The 20,460-nt window shown below is 40.8% G+C and overlaps 2 protein-coding genes across 3 annotated transcripts in view; both read left to right on the plus strand.

Annotated features, from left to right (window-relative positions):
- Window positions 1-15,514, plus strand: part of LOC109964213 (inactive phospholipase C-like protein 2) — a 62,834-nt gene extending 47,320 nt beyond the window's left edge. Inside the window, exons 4-6 of the mRNA XM_020607351.1 lie at window positions 2,247-2,322; window positions 9,321-9,430; window positions 14,697-15,514. Coding sequence (XP_020463007.1) covers window positions 2,247-2,322; window positions 9,321-9,430; window positions 14,697-15,149 — 639 coding nt within the window. The 3' untranslated portion in view covers window positions 15,150-15,514. The remainder of the gene's footprint in view (window positions 1-2,246; window positions 2,323-9,320; window positions 9,431-14,696) is intronic.
- A 3,019-nt stretch (window positions 15,515-18,533) lies between these two features.
- The window catches only part of hcrt (hypocretin (orexin) neuropeptide precursor), a 4,288-nt gene continuing 2,361 nt past the window's right edge, over window positions 18,534-20,460 (plus strand). For both annotated transcript variants that reach the window (XM_020607302.1, XM_020607303.1), the window contains exon 1: window positions 18,534-19,618. In XM_020607302.1, the coding sequence (XP_020462958.1) occupies window positions 19,535-19,618 (84 nt within the window). In that variant the 5' untranslated portion in view covers window positions 18,534-19,534. The remainder of the gene's footprint in view (window positions 19,619-20,460) is intronic.

Raw genomic sequence — 20,460 nt, forward strand, 5'->3', positions numbered from 1 at the left:
GGGTACAGGTCGATGGCACAGTCATATGGTCTATGAGGGGGGAGAGAGTCCGTGGCCAGGTGTTTACTGAACACCTGTTGCAGGTCGTGGTAGTCCGGGGGTATGGAGGACAGGTCCAAAGGTTTTGGTGGTGCAGCAGGAGAAGAGGAGGTGCGTTGTCCGGCGAGGAGACAGGTCGATGCACAGTCCGGGCTCCACTGGGTGATGGTGCCGGTGGTCCAGTCAACAGTAGGGTTGTGTTGGACCAGCCAGGAGTGACCCAAAACCAGTGGTGTGTCTGGAATGGAGAAGATGTGGAAGTGGATGTCCTCGTGATGGTTGCCGGCAATGGTGAGATGGAGGGATGGAGTCCGGTGAGTGATGTGGGTCAGCAGTCAGCTCTTTTGGCCGCACCAGGCAGGTGGCGATGAGATGTTCTGGAGCCCCACAATACAGGCATAACCCAGTGCGGATACGGCAGGCCCGTTCTTCAGGGTCTAGATGGGCACGTCCCAGGTCTATGGGTTCATCTGTCTGTTGTGGAGTGCAGGTCTGAGAATCCCCCATGCAGAGAGATACCCGGGCTTCGGCAGGTGGTAAAGTCATGACGCGGGTCCGGGGGGCCGACTGCCGCCCTGCTCTTTTCTTGTGGGAAGAGCATAGCTGTTTGTCGATCCGGATGGCCAAGTCCACCAGAGTCATAAGCTCCCTGGCAGCTTGACCCTGATGAGATGAAGGTGAAAAAACAGTCTGTATTTCATCCAGGAACTCAGTGATGGTGGTGCCGATGAGCACACCACTGGAGTCCGCAGCCTCGGCCCAAGTAAGCGCTTTCCCACGCACCCGGTTGATAACATAACTGATCTTCTCTCTGTCCGTGCGAAATGTCCGTGGTTGCTGATCGAACGCCCGGCGGCACTGCAGCAGACAACCCCGGCACTTATCCACGCTGCTGTTGAAGACATCTGGTTCGGGGATAGGCGGATCACGACGGGGACTGGCAGCATGGGGAGCGGAGTGTGGATCTGGGGTGGCAGCGTGACTGTGTTGAGACAGTAGGAGCGAGGTGAGTTGTGCTACCTCCTGGGTGATAGCGGAGATGTCCTGTTGTTGCTGCTGCTGCAGTGCCTCAGCCATTCTGTCCATTTGGGTGGTGACGTGTGCAGGGACAGAAGCGCTGTTTGCACCGGAGCCAGCAGGGTCCATACTGGCCAGTTCTTTCTGTTAGGGTGCGCTCGAACACAGAGTGAGCGAGCAGATAAAAAGCGGACCCAGGTGGCTGGCTTCGGTGCAAGCAGTGAGGTTTATTTACAGTGAAGGTAGTGACATATATACAGGAGGAGTAATGAGGTAGATGACCGGATGTCGATCAGCAGCAGCAGAAAAACAGTCAGTGGTATGGTGGATGATGATGTACCGGGCTGCAGACGCAGAGGTCACTCCTGGGCTGGTCGAGGTGGAGGTGATGATGGCTGTAGACAGAAGAGCAGGGATAAACTGGGTAAGGGAGACTGTGCATCGACCTGTGAGGCGGTGGCTGGTGGTGTTGATGAATCCAGGGGGTCCAGAGGAGAGGTCCGAAGAGGAAGAAGACACTAGAGACAGCAGGGCAGGATAACGACTAGGGTGCTAACAAAGACTAGAGAGAACAAAGACAATCTTAGCATAAACTCGACATAACAACCACTGGCCTGAAGACAGAGAAAGAACTGGCAGGGGAGTGACTGGTGAACAGTGTATAAGTATGGAGGAGACTAATGAGGTGCAGCTGGTGAGTAATCGGGGAAGCAGGGCAGGTGTGTTGAATAGTGTAATCAGTGCAAGGGCTAGGCTAGTGTGAGGAAAAAGAAGAGAGGAAGGGCAAACCTGACACATGACTTGTGAATTGGAAAGAATCTGCCTCCTCTGATTATGATCTTGTACCAATTAAAGTAATCAGATAAAGACATTTACAGCTATGTTGCCTTAACTGAGTTAAGACTAGATTGTTAGTATGAATGTAAACATGGCAGCTAAGGGCTCAGCCCAACCCAAATGCAGCAGAATGGGCCCTGGCTCCTGAGGGGATCATATCTGTTTGGTTGCAGCCTAACAATATGGCAAGAAAGACATCTTTCAGTAATTGATATGAATTATTTCTCTCTTGGTATTTTTCTTTGCCTCTTATCTGTACTGCATCACAAAGCTATCTGCTTTGGCTTTCAGGTGACTTTGGTATGATGCTGTGTTATAATGCAGACTAATGTCATATCCTCTTTGTCTTCTAGATGATTCAGACCAGCAGAACATTGATTGAATCAGCTGATGTGGTTTATTCCAAACTCACACAAGCACAAAGGGCAGGTATGTTACGCTGTGGGATGAGCAGAGTCGTCAGCTGCAACATCCCCATTTTTTACACTATACATAATATTTCTTGAAAAGTAGTTTTGAGATGAGTCCTGTTCTGTTTTTCAAATGTAGACCCTGTGATTTCTCTGCTACTATGAGGAAGATGACTCACAATTCAAGGACAGTATTTGTGTCAGACACAAATGAAATTACCTCACTTACTGGTGGATTTCATTAAATAAAAACAACATAAATTCCGTTGAGGAGATTCTTCTCCTTTAGCATCCACATGAATCATGAACTATAAAAACTGCACTCTTTACAATGTATTATGCGTCATGTCCTCTAATAGAATGACCGTAGTGTACGTGCTCTGACGGCATCTCCATCAATATCAACAACAGTGGCTGCTGTCAATAGTGGGCCATCATGAGTGAGTCAGCACCATGTAGTTATCATGTAAGTGGGCAGATGAAAACAATCAGCCAGCCCCACAGACACAGGGCTCCAGGAGAAAGAGGACAGAGAGCATAAAGATCCTTTGAGGGAAGAAATGAAATAATTTGACAGTGTGGATTGAAACGGGGAGGGAAAAGGAGAGGAAGGATGGGATGGATTAAAAAAAACGCTTGATGTAAGAGCTCCAGCCTTTCAGAAAAGAAGATAAAATAAACCATAATAATGTTATTAGGAGAGAAAATAAAAAAAACATGGCTTTTCTTCCACAGCCTCTTTTACATTCAGTACTAATTGTTCCTCATTTGCTCTGCTCCTTTACCACGAAGCACTGCCTCTGCTGAAGCGCTCCTCAAATAGGAGCACATCTCAAACAAGAGTACATCTTCACTTTGCTTGTTGATGCCTTATTCTTGTGCTGTAGAACAACCAAAGACATAACTCAAACAAATGTGAAACCTGTCAATTCTGGCCTGTTGTAATAGCTGGATATTTGTTTGTAGTTTCTGTGTTTCTGATGATTTGTTGTGTATTGCAAACCCAAAATACAGTAAACTGGCTCTACAGTGCATGCCAACGCAATATCGAAAAGGTCAAAAAGCCAATTTAAGATCACTATGCCCAGCTTAACTACTTGGTGTCACAGAGGGGCAGGCGTATACGTCATTGCCCCCCACCACAAAAAGCCAAGCTGATTTTTGTGCTATGCAATTACCCAGGGATGTAGGCTGAATGCTTGGGCTTCAATCACAGAGCTGTCCCCCTGGCTCTGAGGTTCCCCAGCCCAGAACTGCAAGCATCTTCAAAGACTGCTGACGTAAGCTGTGGTTAAACCCCACACAGCAACAGCCACTCTCACAGCAGTGCCATTACTGGAGACCAGATATACTCAGGTGAAAACCTTCAAATAGTCAGCATTTTAGGAGCAACAGTAAGAAAATCATCCTTGTTTCAAATCCAACTGATGTGAAATCAGTGAAATGCCTACATTTGGCGTTTCCAGCTTTTGTGTCTGTTCATTCATGCTTCCAAACATTTGGTCGCAGTAAATGAGGCGGTGAACAAGAAGGAAAAATATATTGTACAAATTGTATCTTTTTCTGTGATATATTGTGATGTTACAGAAGGCTGCTCCAAAATAAAATGTTTGTTGCCTCAAATCAGCATTGTGAGATAGCAAGTCTAAACTTTCAAATAATTCTAAAATTTTTGGCCTAAGAGAATGTAAAGTTTGATTAAATATTATCTTAGAATAAGGGATCAGATTATATCTACATGTTAGGGTTTATTCACTGTTGCCATTCTTGTTACTAATGTACAACAATTCCATCTGAATCAACAGATGTAAGCACTTGGTATAAAATATTGTTCATTTATGAATACAAAAGTAAATTTGCCTTTCCCTTATGTCTCAAGAATGATTCCTGTTGCTTGTTGTCTTGTCTCAGCTATGTCTCATAGTGAATTTTAGGACAAACATATCAGAAGACATCATGACAAAATAGAAACTAAAATGAGGCTGAAATGAGAACACTGATTTTGTCTCTAGCGCTGTAGAAGAGCAGTAACATTTTCCTCTGAGAATGCTTGAATAACAATTAAAAGCATTTTAACATAGTAAAAGTGTTCGATAGGGTAATTATGCAGCTTGATACTGCTTCATAAGTCAACACTCTTGGATCTGCTATAATAATCCCCCCTCTGGATTATTAAACTAATTACATTCCAGTATTAATGCAGCCACTTCTGTTCTGCTCCTCTGCTCAGCAGGCGCTTTGTCCTCTCCATCTGCTTCCTGTCTCATCAGGTCTGTGTTGTCCTTTGATCTTTTGCCTACATATATGCAGAATTTTAGCATAACGATCCATCTAGTTTTCACTGTATGGAAAATTAAATACAGCTATATGGCAATATTATTACATTAAAGTTAGCTCTAAATAGCTTGATGTTCACAATGCTTATTATATGAAAAAAATGAAAGTATTGGGACTAATGTAAGTCACTTAAACTTTACAATTAAAGTCAGTGGATATAATACAATCCTACTCACATATAGCTTCACCTATCTCTGTAAGTAAATTCGATATTACATCCTCTTCTTCCTAAACTGGTTTTCTCGACGTTTCTGTCATGTTTGTCTTGTTTAGCCTGCACATTAGTTCATTATAAGCATGTTTTTATCCTCTAGAGAACAGAAAAACTACAGAGGACATTAGGTTGAACTCATGACTCCTCTTTTGATAGAGTGACAAGTACTGATTACACCCTTCAAAACCCATCTCATAAGCCATATGATTATGTACAAATTGAAGATGACAATGGCAACAGCCGGGACACAGACAGAGAATTAGAGAGTGGAGGCATATGTAGAGCGAGGTGGTGGATGTGCATGGAATTGAAGGTTTTGTGCCTGTGATCGATCTGGAACCCCCCAATGCTACAGTATAATTTTGGTGTAATGTCAATGAGAAGTGGGAAAAAGGTGTTATTAGAGGACAGGCTGTCAGCATCAGAGAGAGAATATGGCATGGTGTAGAACGTGTGTGTGTGTGTGTGTGTGTGTGTGTGTGTGTGTGTGTTAATTTCAGACCTTTGATTGGACCTGACACTTTTGCCCCAACCATTAAAAGTGTACTCTGCTCATCAGCTACTGTGGCAAAGCCATAATCACAATGATGCGCAGGCTGTAATCTGAAGTGAGGGACCTGGACTGACCTCTTAGCTTGCCTTTTGTTTTAAAACTGACTAACATGAAGTGACTGGCATGTTGACAGGTTTCTCATACATCTGGAGAATAGAAACGGACAGAGTGGGACAGTCTTAGGCTGCTGTGGTTCTTATTTCCCAACAACCTCTCCTCGGTTTCCTCTTTCCTTCCTGTGTTCAGTTTATGCTCAGTCATTATTGCAGCTAATCAGTTTAATTTGGGCAGTGAATCTGACGTGTTGATGGGGATGGAGAGGTGCTGGATGATCCCCCCTGGGCACTATTGATGGCTTGCCAAAGGGGGGATCAGATAGACAGCTGGGATGCACTCTGTGGCATCTCCAGATGCTACCACTGTGTGTTTGTGTGTAGACTCTGTAACACTGACTTATGTGTCTGCAAGCGTATCCAATCTATTTGTGCACGAAGAGCACAACTCTCACTCCATCTCCTATAGTAACCAACATCTGCTGCAATGGTTCCTGTGACTCCATTTCCTTTAGTAAGGGTGTCTTTCATCAGGTCTTCTAAAAGAATTGAAGCATATCTCTGGTCTTTTGTGTCCATATTCAGCTAAATGCGTACCTGCTAGTGTAGAGGCCAGGGAAAAAAAAGAATCTTTTGTCATTTTAACAATCATAAAATGATCGTTATTTTATAAGCATTCAAACACTACAGCTCCCACTAGGCTCAAACATGAGCAGGGGCTAAGAAAAATGGGAACTGAAGCTATCAAACAATCATCTATTTTTGTTAGAATTACTAGGTGTTCCGATTTTACTACAGTAGTAGATACACATTTGTCTTTTATTATGGACAATGTAGTGAGTGCTTGCTACTCCTAAAACTCCACAGAGGGGCTGCTAATATAAGTATTGATGCACGCTGCCAGTATATTTGCCAGTTTGTAGATGAACAGATTTCTTTACTGCTCACCAGATGCACATTTCACATAAAGTAACCAAAATGTTCAAAAAGGTGCTTTACAAATTACAAAACTGGGCATCAACAAAGGCTGAGGCATGAGTGTGTATGAATATTGTATACTTCTCACAAAGCTACAACACAGCACTTGATAACACTGCCTTCTTAAGTACATCCCTCTCAATTAAAATATGCTCCACCACCTCATTGTCAGAAGTATAAACACAAATTAACAGAAACATACTAATAGTGTCAGGGTTGGCGAGTAAAGCTGCCAACAATGTTGAAGGTGAACTCAATTAAATTGCCAGACGAGGTTAAGCAAAACAGTCTTTTTACTGAGCACAACTCACAGCATACAGTGCAGAAGTCTCGAAACACAATCAAGTCGATAATACCAGTCCAGGGTCAGTGCCGGCAAACACACACACACAGCCGAGGGATCCACAAACGAGAGGTCGAGGAGGGAAGTCCAATAATTGATACACAGAAGATAGTCAGAATCAGGAGGGTAAGGCAGTACTCAGTGGTCAAAAAACAATCCGGGGTCAGCACAGGAAAAACAGATAACAAGAAAACCCGCTGGAAAGTCTGAACAGGAGTCTAGAACAATCTGGCAGCTCCGGTGGGAGGAAGCTGCCTATAAAGGGGTAAAAACAGGTGCAGACAATAAACACTGATTGACAACAACTGAAAAACTAATGAGTTTAGATGCTAGTAGAACAGAGGCGACGGTACCTTAGAGAGGAGTCAGGACGTAACTGTAATTAAGCTATTTATACAGCATCTCTGTGCTTCGGTGCATCTCTCAGAATTGCTGTGTATTCAATATCTAAGCTGTGAGCTGTTCAAAAAATACCCCTGCATCCAGCCATGTTAACACAGTGTATGGGTTTAGGAACTGCAGCCTCTCTATAAACCTGTCTGTCCATACAAAGAGATTGGACATTTTCTTTGTTATTTATTTATTTTATTAGTTATTTACATAATTATTTGCTTCTCTCTCTTGGCCTGTTTCTGTACATGTGCATTTTGAGTTTAAGAGGTGCTGCTGCAGTACTCATTATGAAGGCAAAAACACTCTGCTCTGTGCAGCGGCTGTGAGCCTTCACTGTGTGTTCTTGCCTACATATGTGTGCCACTGCTCAGAGGACGCATGTTGTCCCCTCAGTCCTCCTGTCTGTCTAAGCACTAATTTCTCTCTATCTGTCTGTATCCCTCTCTTTCTGTTTCCACTAAAGAAGTAAAGCATATGATCCAGTCCCAGTCGAGTGCTATAGGAGCCACATTTTGTTTATTATTTGAAGATTCAGAGTCTAGGGGCCAGTAAGAAACAGTGAGTGTTGGGGTAAGGGAATGCTTAATAATTGGGAAATTAAATGCTTGAAGAGTCTGTATTGTGACAAGCCAGCTGCAGCTAATTTAATCTCTTATTCAGCTCCGTGCCTTATTTATTCAAGTTGCTGGAATTACATTTGCATAAGTCAGTCTATCGGTTTAAAGAAGACTGGGTTGAGGTCTATCGGAGCATAAATGGAAGGTTCTGGACCAGGGGTTTTGATAATCAATCAGGTGGAGTTGTAGCTTGTAGTTTGGCCAAGTAAAGAAGACAGAGGACTTGTAGTGTTGCCTTTTTCTGCGTTTTACAGTATGTTCTTCTCAAGGTTTGACGTGCTAACAGCTATCCAGGAACTACAGATGAAAAATAGCCTTGTGCCCGGCCAACTCTGGTGCATTTAGTACTGCAGTGTTCAATAATGGGCATTGTTCCTGTCAAATGAGCTATAAATAAATAAAATAAATCAATGTTGGATGGGAAGGCCTGTATCTATGTGTATGCATGTGTACACATGATTGTATGCATCAAGGATACACTCTTAAGAACCGCAATATATAGATTTTGTGTAGTAGTAGACAATGTACTGTAATTGCTTTTTAAAGAGGGGCAGCGTGGCATACTTTTATAGCACAAAACCTAAGTGGTTCATTGAATATTAAATCTTGAGATTTTGTGTTTCTGGTAAATGCGGTTCAGTATTTTATAGCTTGGTTACATGTATATTATCTTTACTCTCAAACAAGCAAGACAGTATAGTATACCCTCGGGCTGATGTAATTAACCTGTTCCCTAACAAAAATCTATCTAATTAGGGAGACTATCTGCCAACTAGTTCCTGAAAGGAGCTGAAGACTAAAGAATGAATGACCTCTGATGATGGGCTTTTTGTGAATTATAGCTAGTATTTTGTGTCTTCAGTGTCTTGGCAGTGAATCAAGGCTGGAGTGGCATTAGATCACTTGTCAGGGACAGACTGACAAGCAGGTAGATATTTACAGCATTGGGAGGAGTTTTTAAAGCCTGTAGGATTAGTAATGGTCTGCTGGGCTAAATGACGCCAAAACGTACTGACAGACTAATTTGAGGTGAACCTGCATTGCACTACCTCAATTTGACAACTTTTATGGTGAGCTAAAAAATCTTTTGTTTTGCAGGGTGTCTATGTGTTTTGCAAATGAAGAGTGAAATTAATGTATTGTTGTGTTCATTAAGGGGGCTATATGTTTGTCTATTTGATAGCTGGAGGTACATGTTAATAGATTTCAGTCAGGATAGATGGAAAGTTAAGGAACAGGTAAGTCATGGATTTGGATAATGAGAATTTTTTATTTTAATGTCTCTGCATTTTAGATTTGATAAAGTAATAAAACAAGGCTTGTGTGGCTGAGGAGACGTGACCTCTGCTTGGCCAGATAAATTCTTTACTAATGTTCAAGTGGAGTGTTTGTCCTTACAGTTCTTCTGTATGCATCAAGATATTTGTTTAAAAACATTTCATTGTCTTAATGAATCACAAAAAATTAAAAATTATTTTATAATCTTACATGTTGTGTGTGTATGTGTATGTGTGTGTGTGTGTGTTCAGGTCTGGACTTCCATGAGGACCTGCATCGCATTGGAGCAAAGGAGGGTCTGAAAGGCCGCAAACTTCAGAAGGCCATGGAGAGTTACGCTTGGAACATCACTGTACTCAAGGTGAGTCTGACTCCGCACAACAAAGACCTCTATAATTACATTATACCTCCAGGTTTTATAAGATACTGACTAATACCCTTGCTTGATTTCAGCATGTAAGGTTATATTGGAGGCTATAAGCAGCTCAATAGGCAATCCCAAATCCAGCTGCTGAGACTAAACCAAATGGTGTCTTAAGAAAGCTCTCTGAGCTTATTCTGTTTGCCTCATCTCTAATCCCTAAATCTTTTAATTAATTACTGTTGATTCTAAGTACTATTTTATTGAGTTGCTCTTGTGACTATTTTGACAAGAGGATTGTTCACACTTGGTTGCAGATGCAGGCGTGCTGCTCTGTTATTCCTCTTAAGGAGGCACTGGGCAATGTGGACAAGTCTTAAATATAATACTCAGCAAAATGCATTCTTGTCTCTGCCTGCCCTATGACACAAGAGATTAGGTTGCCTAATGTCCTCGTCCCATTACTTCTATGATCACTGGTTGTAGTACCAGCACTGATAAAACACCTCATGCTGGTCAGACAGCGCTCTGCGCAGTGGGCCTGTTTGGCTAAGTAAGGGCCAAGCGGCCAGGATATTTTTATCTCATCTCATCACCCTGAAATCATTTAGTATTGAGTGAAGAAGCTCCCTTGGCTGAGCTTTTTTGCTGCAGTGGTAGGTTAGGTAGATGTTTGATCGCTTCATTCTTTGCCCTTTCATGTCTGCCTCATCACACTGGAAGCACCTAAAACTTGTGAAGATTGCTTGTATTGTTCAATTAACTGTCCTAAATCTTTACGACATAAAACAGCAAATCATAAAAGTAGGAAATTCCCAAATTTTGGATGCTGGAAATGGCATATGCCTGGAATTATTAAATTATAAATGAATGAAATGCAGCACTAATGAAAGTTATGGCTATAGTAGTAGTAGATCATTGTAACAAAGTATTTTTGTTCTTATTTTCCCTGCACTATACAGTAGCAGTGTGTGCAACACATTTACCTTAGTAAAACCTTTTTGCGCTTTCTAGAATTGGTAAAAGCATGTGTTTAAATCACCAGTAGACATCCAAACCTAAGCCCTGCTACAGTGTTAAATTCAGAACCTCAGTTTGGTTTAGTTGTAATCTTTTGACAAAAATACATATAGCTAAATTTTAGTCATTTGAATTTTGTTGGTTTTATTCAATAAAAACTAAATACCTTTTAGTCCAGTTTTCATCATTTTTTCCATTTTTCATCATAGTTTTTTGTCCTACCTTGTCTGTCCAAACACACACTTTAGTCCTTTCCAAGTCCTCTAATATTTAACATTGAGCTACAACATGACAGCATCTTGTTGTGCATCCTCTTCCTCTTCCTCCTCCCATTCTTCAGTTGTAATCTGTGTCTCATACTGAACATTTGGTGAGACCCGGGTGTCCGTTTGCCAAGGCTGCCAGCCATGCCCAGTTATTTCACCTAACCACTCCAGATCCTCAGCAGGCTGGGAAGTGCTTGCTGGTAGATGGTGAGGAGCTGGCAGGAAGTGAGAGAAACCCATGTCTTCTCTCTGCCTCTCACTTCCTGTCTCCTAACTCTCCTCTCCGCCCTTAGACAGTTGCAGTCAGACCAGAGCTGTCACGGTGAATGAGGGAATTTTCTTCTTTTTTTCCAACGATATCATCCTGTCATTCACTGTACCTTCCTGTCAAGAATAAATCAAAACCAGAGAGGCAGAAAGAGAAGCTTTGAACTGCTCATTAAGACAAAATAACAGGCCCCAAAATCATGTTACCTGTAACTGTCTCCCAAATCAATCACCGTTGCGGTTTTTACTATAATTAACTGTTGTTTAATGCTTTAGTTCATCTCTAATAGGAACCCACAGAATCTGAAAATGATATTTCATGTGGAGATGCATTGATCTCAGTATGGCTTATTATCCAGTGTCACATTCCCCATTTTTTATCTACATCTACAGCCTTAGGATAGGTTTGGGATGTTGGTGGTAAAACAATATTGACATGTTGTAGGTTCACTAGAATAGATCTTAGGTTGCTGTGATGTTTCAAATGAAACGGCAAAGTTACAGTCTTAATAAAGATGCTTTTGTTTGCCTTGAGTTGCAGTGAAAGGCTATGTTCAAGTAGTTGTGTGCAAGTTTGTTGCTGTCTTTAGTTTTCAAGTTGTGCTCAGGGTTAAACTTGGAACTAAATTTGTACTTTGCAGATTTTATAACTGGAGTATTTTTGCAGGTTGTGGTTTTGGGACACCCGTAAAAACCACAGTAGAATCTGTGTTTGGATTATATTTGTGTGTGCCTGACATCTCTGAGTCCACCTTTTTTTCTCTGGCTTGTTCTTGCCTCATCTGCGCCTTATTGATAAGAAAGGAATTTTACATCAAGAGAATTAACAGTGCATCAAAAGCAATCAATAAAGCTTTCCAGAAGCTGTATCGATCGCATTATTCACTGTGAATGAGAACTTGGTTCCTGTCTGCGTTTATCCAGGGTGTTCTGATAGAAACAAAAGATTTTCACTGAGAAATCTTGAAAGGACCAAGTGATGGCTAATAGATTTGATTTGATTTGATTTGATTTGATTTGATTTGATTTGATTCAAACATGTAACGACAGTCAATATGTCAACACACATAATTTCACACAAATGCATTATCAATTTGCTTATACCTAGTACATGCTTGAATGGAGTAGGAAGAAGTCAGACTTATCCAGTCCTACCCCGTTACATCATCTTACCATCATTGGTTTGCAAGCAGTATCTCTACATAAATAATTCTCTTCTACACCACACAAGTAATATACTAAAAAAAATTATAACAGAGTGTTAACATTTTTACACAATTACATTCTTATTCTTAAATAATTATCTTCTACACCACACAAGTAATATACTAAAGAATTATTACAGAGTGTTAACAATCATACACCACACCCACCATGTTCCATCTGGTTAATCATTAAACCTGTTCTTGCATATATCTTGATTGACACATACCTTTATATTTATGTTTAAACTTGTCAATTCTATTACTATTTTTTATGTCCACACTTAAATTATTCCATAGTTTTACCCCACTTATGGAAATACAAAATCTTTTTTTGGTTGTACGTATAGCATGAATTTTAAAATTTAACTGACCCCTAAAATTATATCCCCTGCTATATATAGCAGTCAAAACATTTGCAAACTGAGAGAATTATGTGTGTGTGGAGCCCCCATAGCACCTCTGCTACCACAATAGCAGTGGTGTTATGCTCTAAAAGGCACAGCTGTGCCATCACTAGTCGGGCTAACAGCCGATGAAAGAGTAAGTGCAAGTAAATGCATAGTGTTGTTATTTATCAATCAACCAAAATAAAGTTATGTACATTATGTATAAGATAATGTTACTAAGAAGACCGTGGTGATGACAGTCAGCAGTTTACTTAAAGTCTAAGAGTGACATTCTTTGACTCCGCTTCATACTATAGAAACAAATATCTTCATGGGGCGTGTTATGATAACCAAGAGAGGCTGCAATAAACTTGTTTATATATGTATGCTTCGCCATTGCACAGCGAATTCCTCCTCAAGCTTAATTTCCAACATGTGTTTTCAATTACCTCTTTTTGTTAACCATGAGTAAAAAGCTGGTAACAAAACTTGTATGTGATTACTAGAACGGATCCCACCACAACAACTCAGCAAGGAGCTTTATTCCACGAAATGAAAAGAGAGAAATTTTTCTTAAATAGATTGTAACTTTGTGGGACAGCTGACCCCACAGATGAATTTTAGTGGGAGGGATGGAAAATGTACAGATTCACAGATGAGACGGCAACAACAGTCAACCTGTTTGCACAGAATGAGGGCTGTGTATTTTATCCCTCATTTCTTCCAGTGTAGTCATGTTCTGGGTGAAAAAAAATTAACAGCAACTAAAACCTATTTGCATTTAAGTATAGGCAGGTCAATATTGTTTTGAGACCTTTAAAGTAATACACTCAAGGCAGACTATTGACTGCCCAATTCCAATCAAAGGGATGGACAGATTCTAATAAACAAGAAGGAGATTATAGGCTAGAATTTAACAAGGATATGGTGGTAGGATTCATTGGCTGCCCTTGTTTTGGTTTAGCCCCCTGTGGATAGCTTTAGGCCAGTTGCAGGGGGAAATGCACTGAAATACAAGTGCTGTCGTGATTTGGCTCTGGCAGCACAAGACAAGCTTCTAAATGTCTTTTTATGCCTGGTGAGTCATGACTTACATAATTTCAGTTATTTTCATACATATGCCCTGTTCATGCTCGTTGTTTGTGTCCTGAGGTGCCTCAGGTAAAAGTGACCTTTTACTTAATGTATTTAACATCACCTGAGAGTAGAAGGTTTGGTGTTGTGTACAGGGTAACACCTTTACACTGCCTGCACTATGTCAGATTGCTGCACCTGCTGCCTTGTGGCTGTGACAACTTGATCTCTTTCACCATTTATAATTTAATCTGGTCAAAAAAGGGTGAGTTAATCCAATGAGCTGTCACAGCAGGTCGCTCAAATGGAGCCCAGATCGAACTTCAGTGGGAGGGATGGAAAATGTACAGATTCACAGATGAGACGGCAACAACAATCAACCTGCTTGTGAACACATGTTGGAGGAATGCTGGTCTAAAAAAGTTCTGGAGGTGGTTGTGACAGTACCGAGAGGCCTGTAGGGAAGAGTCAAGATTTGAAGTTAATGAGGTCAAGGGTTTTTTTTTCAGTTTTAATAATTTAAGTATATCTCACATACATAAATATCTACAGTACATGTAGAGAAGACGTTCCTGCTAGCTTAAAGGAACAGGCAACCATGGCACTGGCCCACACTGATTTGACACTGCTGTAAAGCAGGATGCCTACCCTGACCTTTTGCTCTACATATGGAAAGGATCTATCTCTGAGTGCTCCCAAATAAGGAGCAGTAATGTACTATAATGTACTGTAATATTATGACCATATGACAGCACTATTCGCCAGGCTGAAAGAAGCAGTACAAAGGGCTGGCAAGAAACCAAAGACCTTCATTTGCAGCTTTATACTGCCACCTTCTGCATCCTATTGGTTAATGCACTAAGGAAAATGTTTTTTTTAATCTTTATTTAACCCGATAAAAATCCTTTTGAAATCAAAATTTTTTTTTCAAAAGGGTAGCATAGAACTAGGGGAAAATGCTTCCCGCTTTTCTTGTTGTCTTAAAATTGGATATGGTAAGGTGTTGTTGACAATGTTGTTTCTCTTTGTCTTTATCTCTAAATCTCAGGGCCAGGCAGACCTGTTGAAGCACGCTAAGAGCGAGGCACTGGACACTCTGCGTCAGATTCACTGTGCAGCTCAATCCTGTGGCCTCAGTAAAAACGGTGCCGCTTCCCCCCAGCTCCAGCACCATTCTTGCCACCAGCCACAGCAGGTCCAGATGCAGCAACAGCCTCAGACCAAGCCCCACCTGCAGCCTCCACCACTGCACCAGTCCCAGACTCAGCCCCAATCCCATATCACACCTCAGGCATACAACCATCCCCTTCCTCAGCCTCATCCCCAGCTACCAGCTCTCCCTCTGGTTCAAACTGTTTCAAAGCCACCAGCCTATCTTCACCCCCCACCCTTACCTCAGCTTCAGTTTCAACTCCAGAGCCAGCAGCAGAGGGCAGAAGGACCTCTAAGCACCATCCCTGACAAAGAGCTGGTCAGTGACGATCCCGTGGGATTCTGCTGACCTCCAGCCTGTGCCCACGGAGAATCCTACCCAAAGAGAGACAGAGAGAGCGAGACAGAAACGGAGATGCAGAAACATATAGAAGAAAAGCAGGAGTCCAGTAATGAAAGGGAGACAGAGGAAGTAACGGAAAGAGTTCAAGAGATGATGGTGATGAGGAAGACCCGTCGTGTTAGAAGTGAGACACAAGTCTGAGAGGAGGTTTGAGTTGGCCAGGGGGCTTATAGAGAAAAAAGAGAGGCTGCACACTTCAGTCACACTTTTCTAAACAGGATGGAAAACTGAAAAGCTCTTTACTTTTTTTTCCATCTGAGTTAGAAAATTTTGATTTGATTTGACTTGATTTGATTTATTCTTTCAAGCATGTAAAGACAGTTGATATGTCAACACACATAATTTTACACATATCCAACAAATGCTAATCCAGTATCAATTTGCTTATACCTAGTACATGCTTGAATGGAGTAGGAAGAAGTCAGACTTATCCAGTCCTACCCCATGACATCATCTTATCATCATTGGTTTGCAAGCAGTATCTCTACATAAATAATTCTCTTCTACACCACACAAGTAATATACTAAAGAATTATTACAAAGTGTTAACATTCATACACCACACCCACAATGTTCCATCTAATTAATCATTGAGCCTGTTCTTGCCCATATCTTGATTGACACATACCTTTATATTTATGTTTAAACTCGTCAATTCTATTACTATTTTTTATGTCCACACTTAAATTATTCCATAGTTTTACCCCACTTATGGAAATACAAAATCTTTTTTTGGTTGTACGTATAGCATGAATTTTTAAATTTAACTGACCCCTTAAATTTGATCCCCCTTCCCTTTCATTAAATAGTTTTTGAATTCCACCAGGTAATAAATTGTTCCTGGCTTTATACATAAACACAGCAGTCTTATATCCCACTAAATCAAAAAATTTTAACAATTTAGACTGTATGAAAGCTCCAATGGTGTGATCCCTATACCCCATCTTATGCACAATTCTTATCGCTCTTTTTTGTAATATATACAATGGTTGAAGTGAGCTTATGTATGTATTTCCCCAATTTTCAATGCCATACTCTAAGTATGGTAAAATCAATGAAGAATACAAAATACGTAGTGCTTTCCTGTCCAAAATATATCTAACTCTTGCCAATATTGATATATTCTTTGCTATTTTGTGCTGAACATATCTGATATGAGATTTCCAGGAGAATTTGTCATCAACTATGACACCTAGAAATTTAATTTCATATACTCGTTCTATATTAGCTCCCCCAATTTTCAATTGAAATTCATTATCTAGTCTACGATTCCCATATACCATAAATTTAGTTTTATCCAAATTCAGAGATACTATATTACTATCACACCATTTCTTTATCTTCTCAAGTTCCTGTGTAACCCGTCCAGAGAGTTGCTGTAGGTTTTCACCTGATGCCCATATGGTAGTGTCATCAGCAAACAAAACCACTTTCACTAAATCAGAAACCTTGCATATATCATTAATGTATAATATAAATAATTTAGGTCCCAAAACAGAACCCTGAGGCACTCCACATACAATATCCAGCTCACTCGATTGGTATTCACCCAACTTCACAAATTGACGCCTCTGTGTCAAATAACTTCTAATCCATTTCAGAACCATTCCTCTGATCCCATATTTTTCTAACTTGTCCATTAATAATTCATGATTGATTGTGTCAAATGCTTTTTTTTTTAGGTCAATAAATATCCCCATCGTGTATTTCTTCTCATCCATAGCACTTGTAATGTCCTCCATCAGAAAATTTTGGTCTCCTCTTTATTCTCTCTGAAAACCAAAAGGGCAGCAGCTGGTAACAAACCTCTGATATGTGTTTCTGTATTGGAATATGTTCAGTAGTTGGATCAGTAAGTAAGAGAACCCTGTCTCTCTCTGGGCAGTGCTAGTTACATACACTCCTTCTGTGTAATCTAGCTCCGTGGGTACAGGCTTTACCTCACATTGGCATATAATGCCACAATTCGCCTTTTATTTCCCCCCCGCCGCGTGTCTTTGAGCTTTTATTGCTTTATGCTAGCACTCTTTCTCCTTCATCTTAGGCATAAAGTAAAAGAAAGTGCAATCCTTTCATTGTAGAGGGTACCCTTTTCGTTTTAAGTGTACAAAGTAGAGCATCTCGTTTAAGCTGAGCTCTGTAGGAGTCACAGATGACCATTTCAGCACAAACCAGGGAGCTGTAGAGCTCAAATAGGAAAACAAACTGCAGCTGTTGATGTGTGCAGTCACACGGCTGCTCCACTTGCTGGTGTCAACCTCTGTCATGCGCCACATATCTCCACTGTCATTTATAGAAAGTTCTTTAGCATTCCTGGACTCTCCTCACAGGGTCTCCTTGTCTCCCGTCCAGGGGAATGTGTGTGTTTGATGTTACAGCATGTGAACTGGAGTTTTGGTCGCCAGGGTGGAGCTAGCCCACGTCCTTATGTGGCAGAGCTCACCGGCCAGTCACAACTGGAATATTAGACCCTGCCTGTTAGAGGTTAAAGGTCAACAAAGACATGGTACTGCTGTCAATAAAAACACAAAATAAAGTGAATATAAATGTAAACTGTATGTAAAATGTATGAAGGGAACATATATTGCTATAAGAATTGTTGCAGACACAGATATTAATTATTGATATTATTGTAATTGTTGTTAGTTTTATTGATATTCTGATTCTCTTTTTTAACATTAGTTCCACATATACAGTGATTTGACACCCGTTGTTCTCTGGTGCAGATCAGGACAACCAGTGCATGTGGGACTGGATCAAGGGATTACGGGTTAGCGCCACAATACAAGGGTCAAACAATAAGCCGACACATGTTTCACTACAAAGTGAGTGTGGATTCTGTAAGAGCTCCTGTATGTGGTCCATTAAAACTGGCTTTGTTGTTTACCCTGTCATTCATGGCTCTTTGATGCCTTTCAGTTGTGGGTACATCCAAATATATGCCTGCTCTTAATTTGCCTTGAATTTGAGCAATGTATCAGTTAGCACCTGGGCTAATATTTGCTAAGATATTGATAGTTACTTTTTTGCCTGCGTTCAAACAGACATCAGTAACTCTTTACAGTATTTTGAAAGCAGATTTCAGAGTGAATGTAAGGCAATCGATAAAACTTTTGTTACTTCTTTATTGATTGCTTTTCATGCACTGCTACTTTGATAAGTCTCATGATCTAAAATAATTTTTTATCCATAAACAGGAAGTAGGGCTTTTGTTTTATCAGCTTCCTGTAGTCAACAGGATGGTAGCAAATATTTAAGCTACAGTATGTAACATTTTTCAAATATTTTTGTTCTAGAAATCTTCTTCAAAATGTGTTTTAATGTGGAGAGGTGCTGTCAAAGCCTCCTGTGACCCAGATTCATTGAACAGCAGTGCAGACATATTAGCTTCTAAAATGTTTCGAGCAGGATTGTCCTCTCTAACCAGTCACAGATTTTCAGTTTTGTCTGCTTGATCAGTAAGTTTTGTTGCCTTCGATTTCATAAGGGAAAATCTGAAGAGCTTGGCAGAGCCTGCCGGAGCCTAGCAGATTGTAGTAGAGCATATTGGAGCAGGGAGAGGGAGCGATGGACAGAGCAGAGTGGATTAATTCAGTTCAGTTACGTACTGTAGCTTTAAGTAAATGACTGTGAGGATGAAAAGACAATCCTGAATGTCAAGTGATGTTTGTAATCCTGTTATATGTACTTTTGAGGGTGTGAGTATTTTATAATTAATACAGCAGATCATGTGAGAACAAGGGCATAGCTGAGGGTTTCTAGTTCTCCCAAAAGAATATCACTAAGGACCTCTTTTCACTTAAATTAAAGTTTGTGAAACTATGAGCTCATAGATTCAACACTAGTGACTATTGTGCAAGAAAATGCACCAAATATCTTGTGTTTCTATGAAAGAATAAAGCCCATGGAGCTTTATTGGTATTATTTTTGAATGAGGTTTGCTGTTGAACTGAGAAAGGGCATCAAGGCGTTTTCTGTATTTGTGTGATATTTTGGAAATGACTGGGCACAAGCTAATTGATATCTGTCCCCCACCACTCATTGTAAAGGTATGTCCTAATGGAGTTTTGGCATGCAGCCACAAAGACATACCTGTCTTTCATCAAAGGTGCATAGAACTGCCTTGGAGATGATCTGCAACAGATGGCTAATTAATGGCAACAAATTTGACAGTAAGCTCTCAAATGAGCAAAAAGCAGAAATGAGAATTAGTGGGGTTTGTGTCATATTTGTGGTTGGCCTGAGTGATGTCCAAACAGGGCTGCTGGTGTGGATGCCACAGAACAATATAAAAGACGCTTGCTCTTTCCGTGGGAAGATAAGAGGATCAGATGACTCCCCTTCCCACGAGCCAGAAGATGATGTGGTTCCCAACCAACTTCCAAAAATCGGCCAGGATGGATACATCTAGCAGGGTAAGGCAGCTGAAATTTGATATTTTATTTGAAATTAATGTATACATTTGTTTAACATTTATTGGTGAGGTGTTTAGCCCTGTCACCTCGCACCAAGAAGGTTCCAGGTTTGAACTTCATTGCCGACTGGGGCCATTCTTTACATGTTCTTCCCACGCCTACGCAGGTTTCTTTCACATGCTCCGGTTTTGTCCCACAGTTCAAAAACATGCAGGTCATGTTAACTGATGACTCTAAATTGCCTGTAGGTGTGAATGGTTGCTGGCTCTGTGTCCAGAGTTTACCCTGCTTCTCACCCAGTAGTGGCTGGGATTGGCTCGCCCCCCCCCCCCCGATTCTGTATAGGATAGGTGGTATAACTAATGGATGGATTCATTTAACATGACAAATTGATGTTTTACTGGTTACTCATTCATGAGTGGGTCTGCTGCTATGTCTGCTAGTTTTTCTCTAAATACTAATACAGTGCCTTGCGAAAGTATTCGACCCCCTTGAACTTTGCGACCTTTTGCCACATTTCAGGCTTCAAACATAAAGATATAAAACTGTAATTTTTTGTGAAGAATCAACAACAAGTGGGACACAATCATGAAGTGGAACGAAATTTATTGGATATTTCAAACTTTTTTAACAAATAAAAAACTGAAAAATTGGGCGTGCAAAATTATTCAGCCCCCTTAAGTTAATACTTTGTAGCGCCACCTTTTGCTGCGATTACAGCTGTAAGTCACTTGGGGTATGTCTCTATCAGTTTTGCACATCAAGAGACTTAAATTTTGCCCATTCCTCCTTGCAAAACAGCTCGAGCTCAGTGAGGTTGGATGGAGAGCATTTGTGAACAG

The sequence above is a fragment of the Monopterus albus genome, unplaced genomic scaffold, assembly GCF_001952655.1.
Source record: "Monopterus albus unplaced genomic scaffold, M_albus_1.0 scaffold85.1, whole genome shotgun sequence".
Taxonomy (NCBI): Eukaryota; Metazoa; Chordata; class Actinopteri; order Synbranchiformes; family Synbranchidae; genus Monopterus; species Monopterus albus.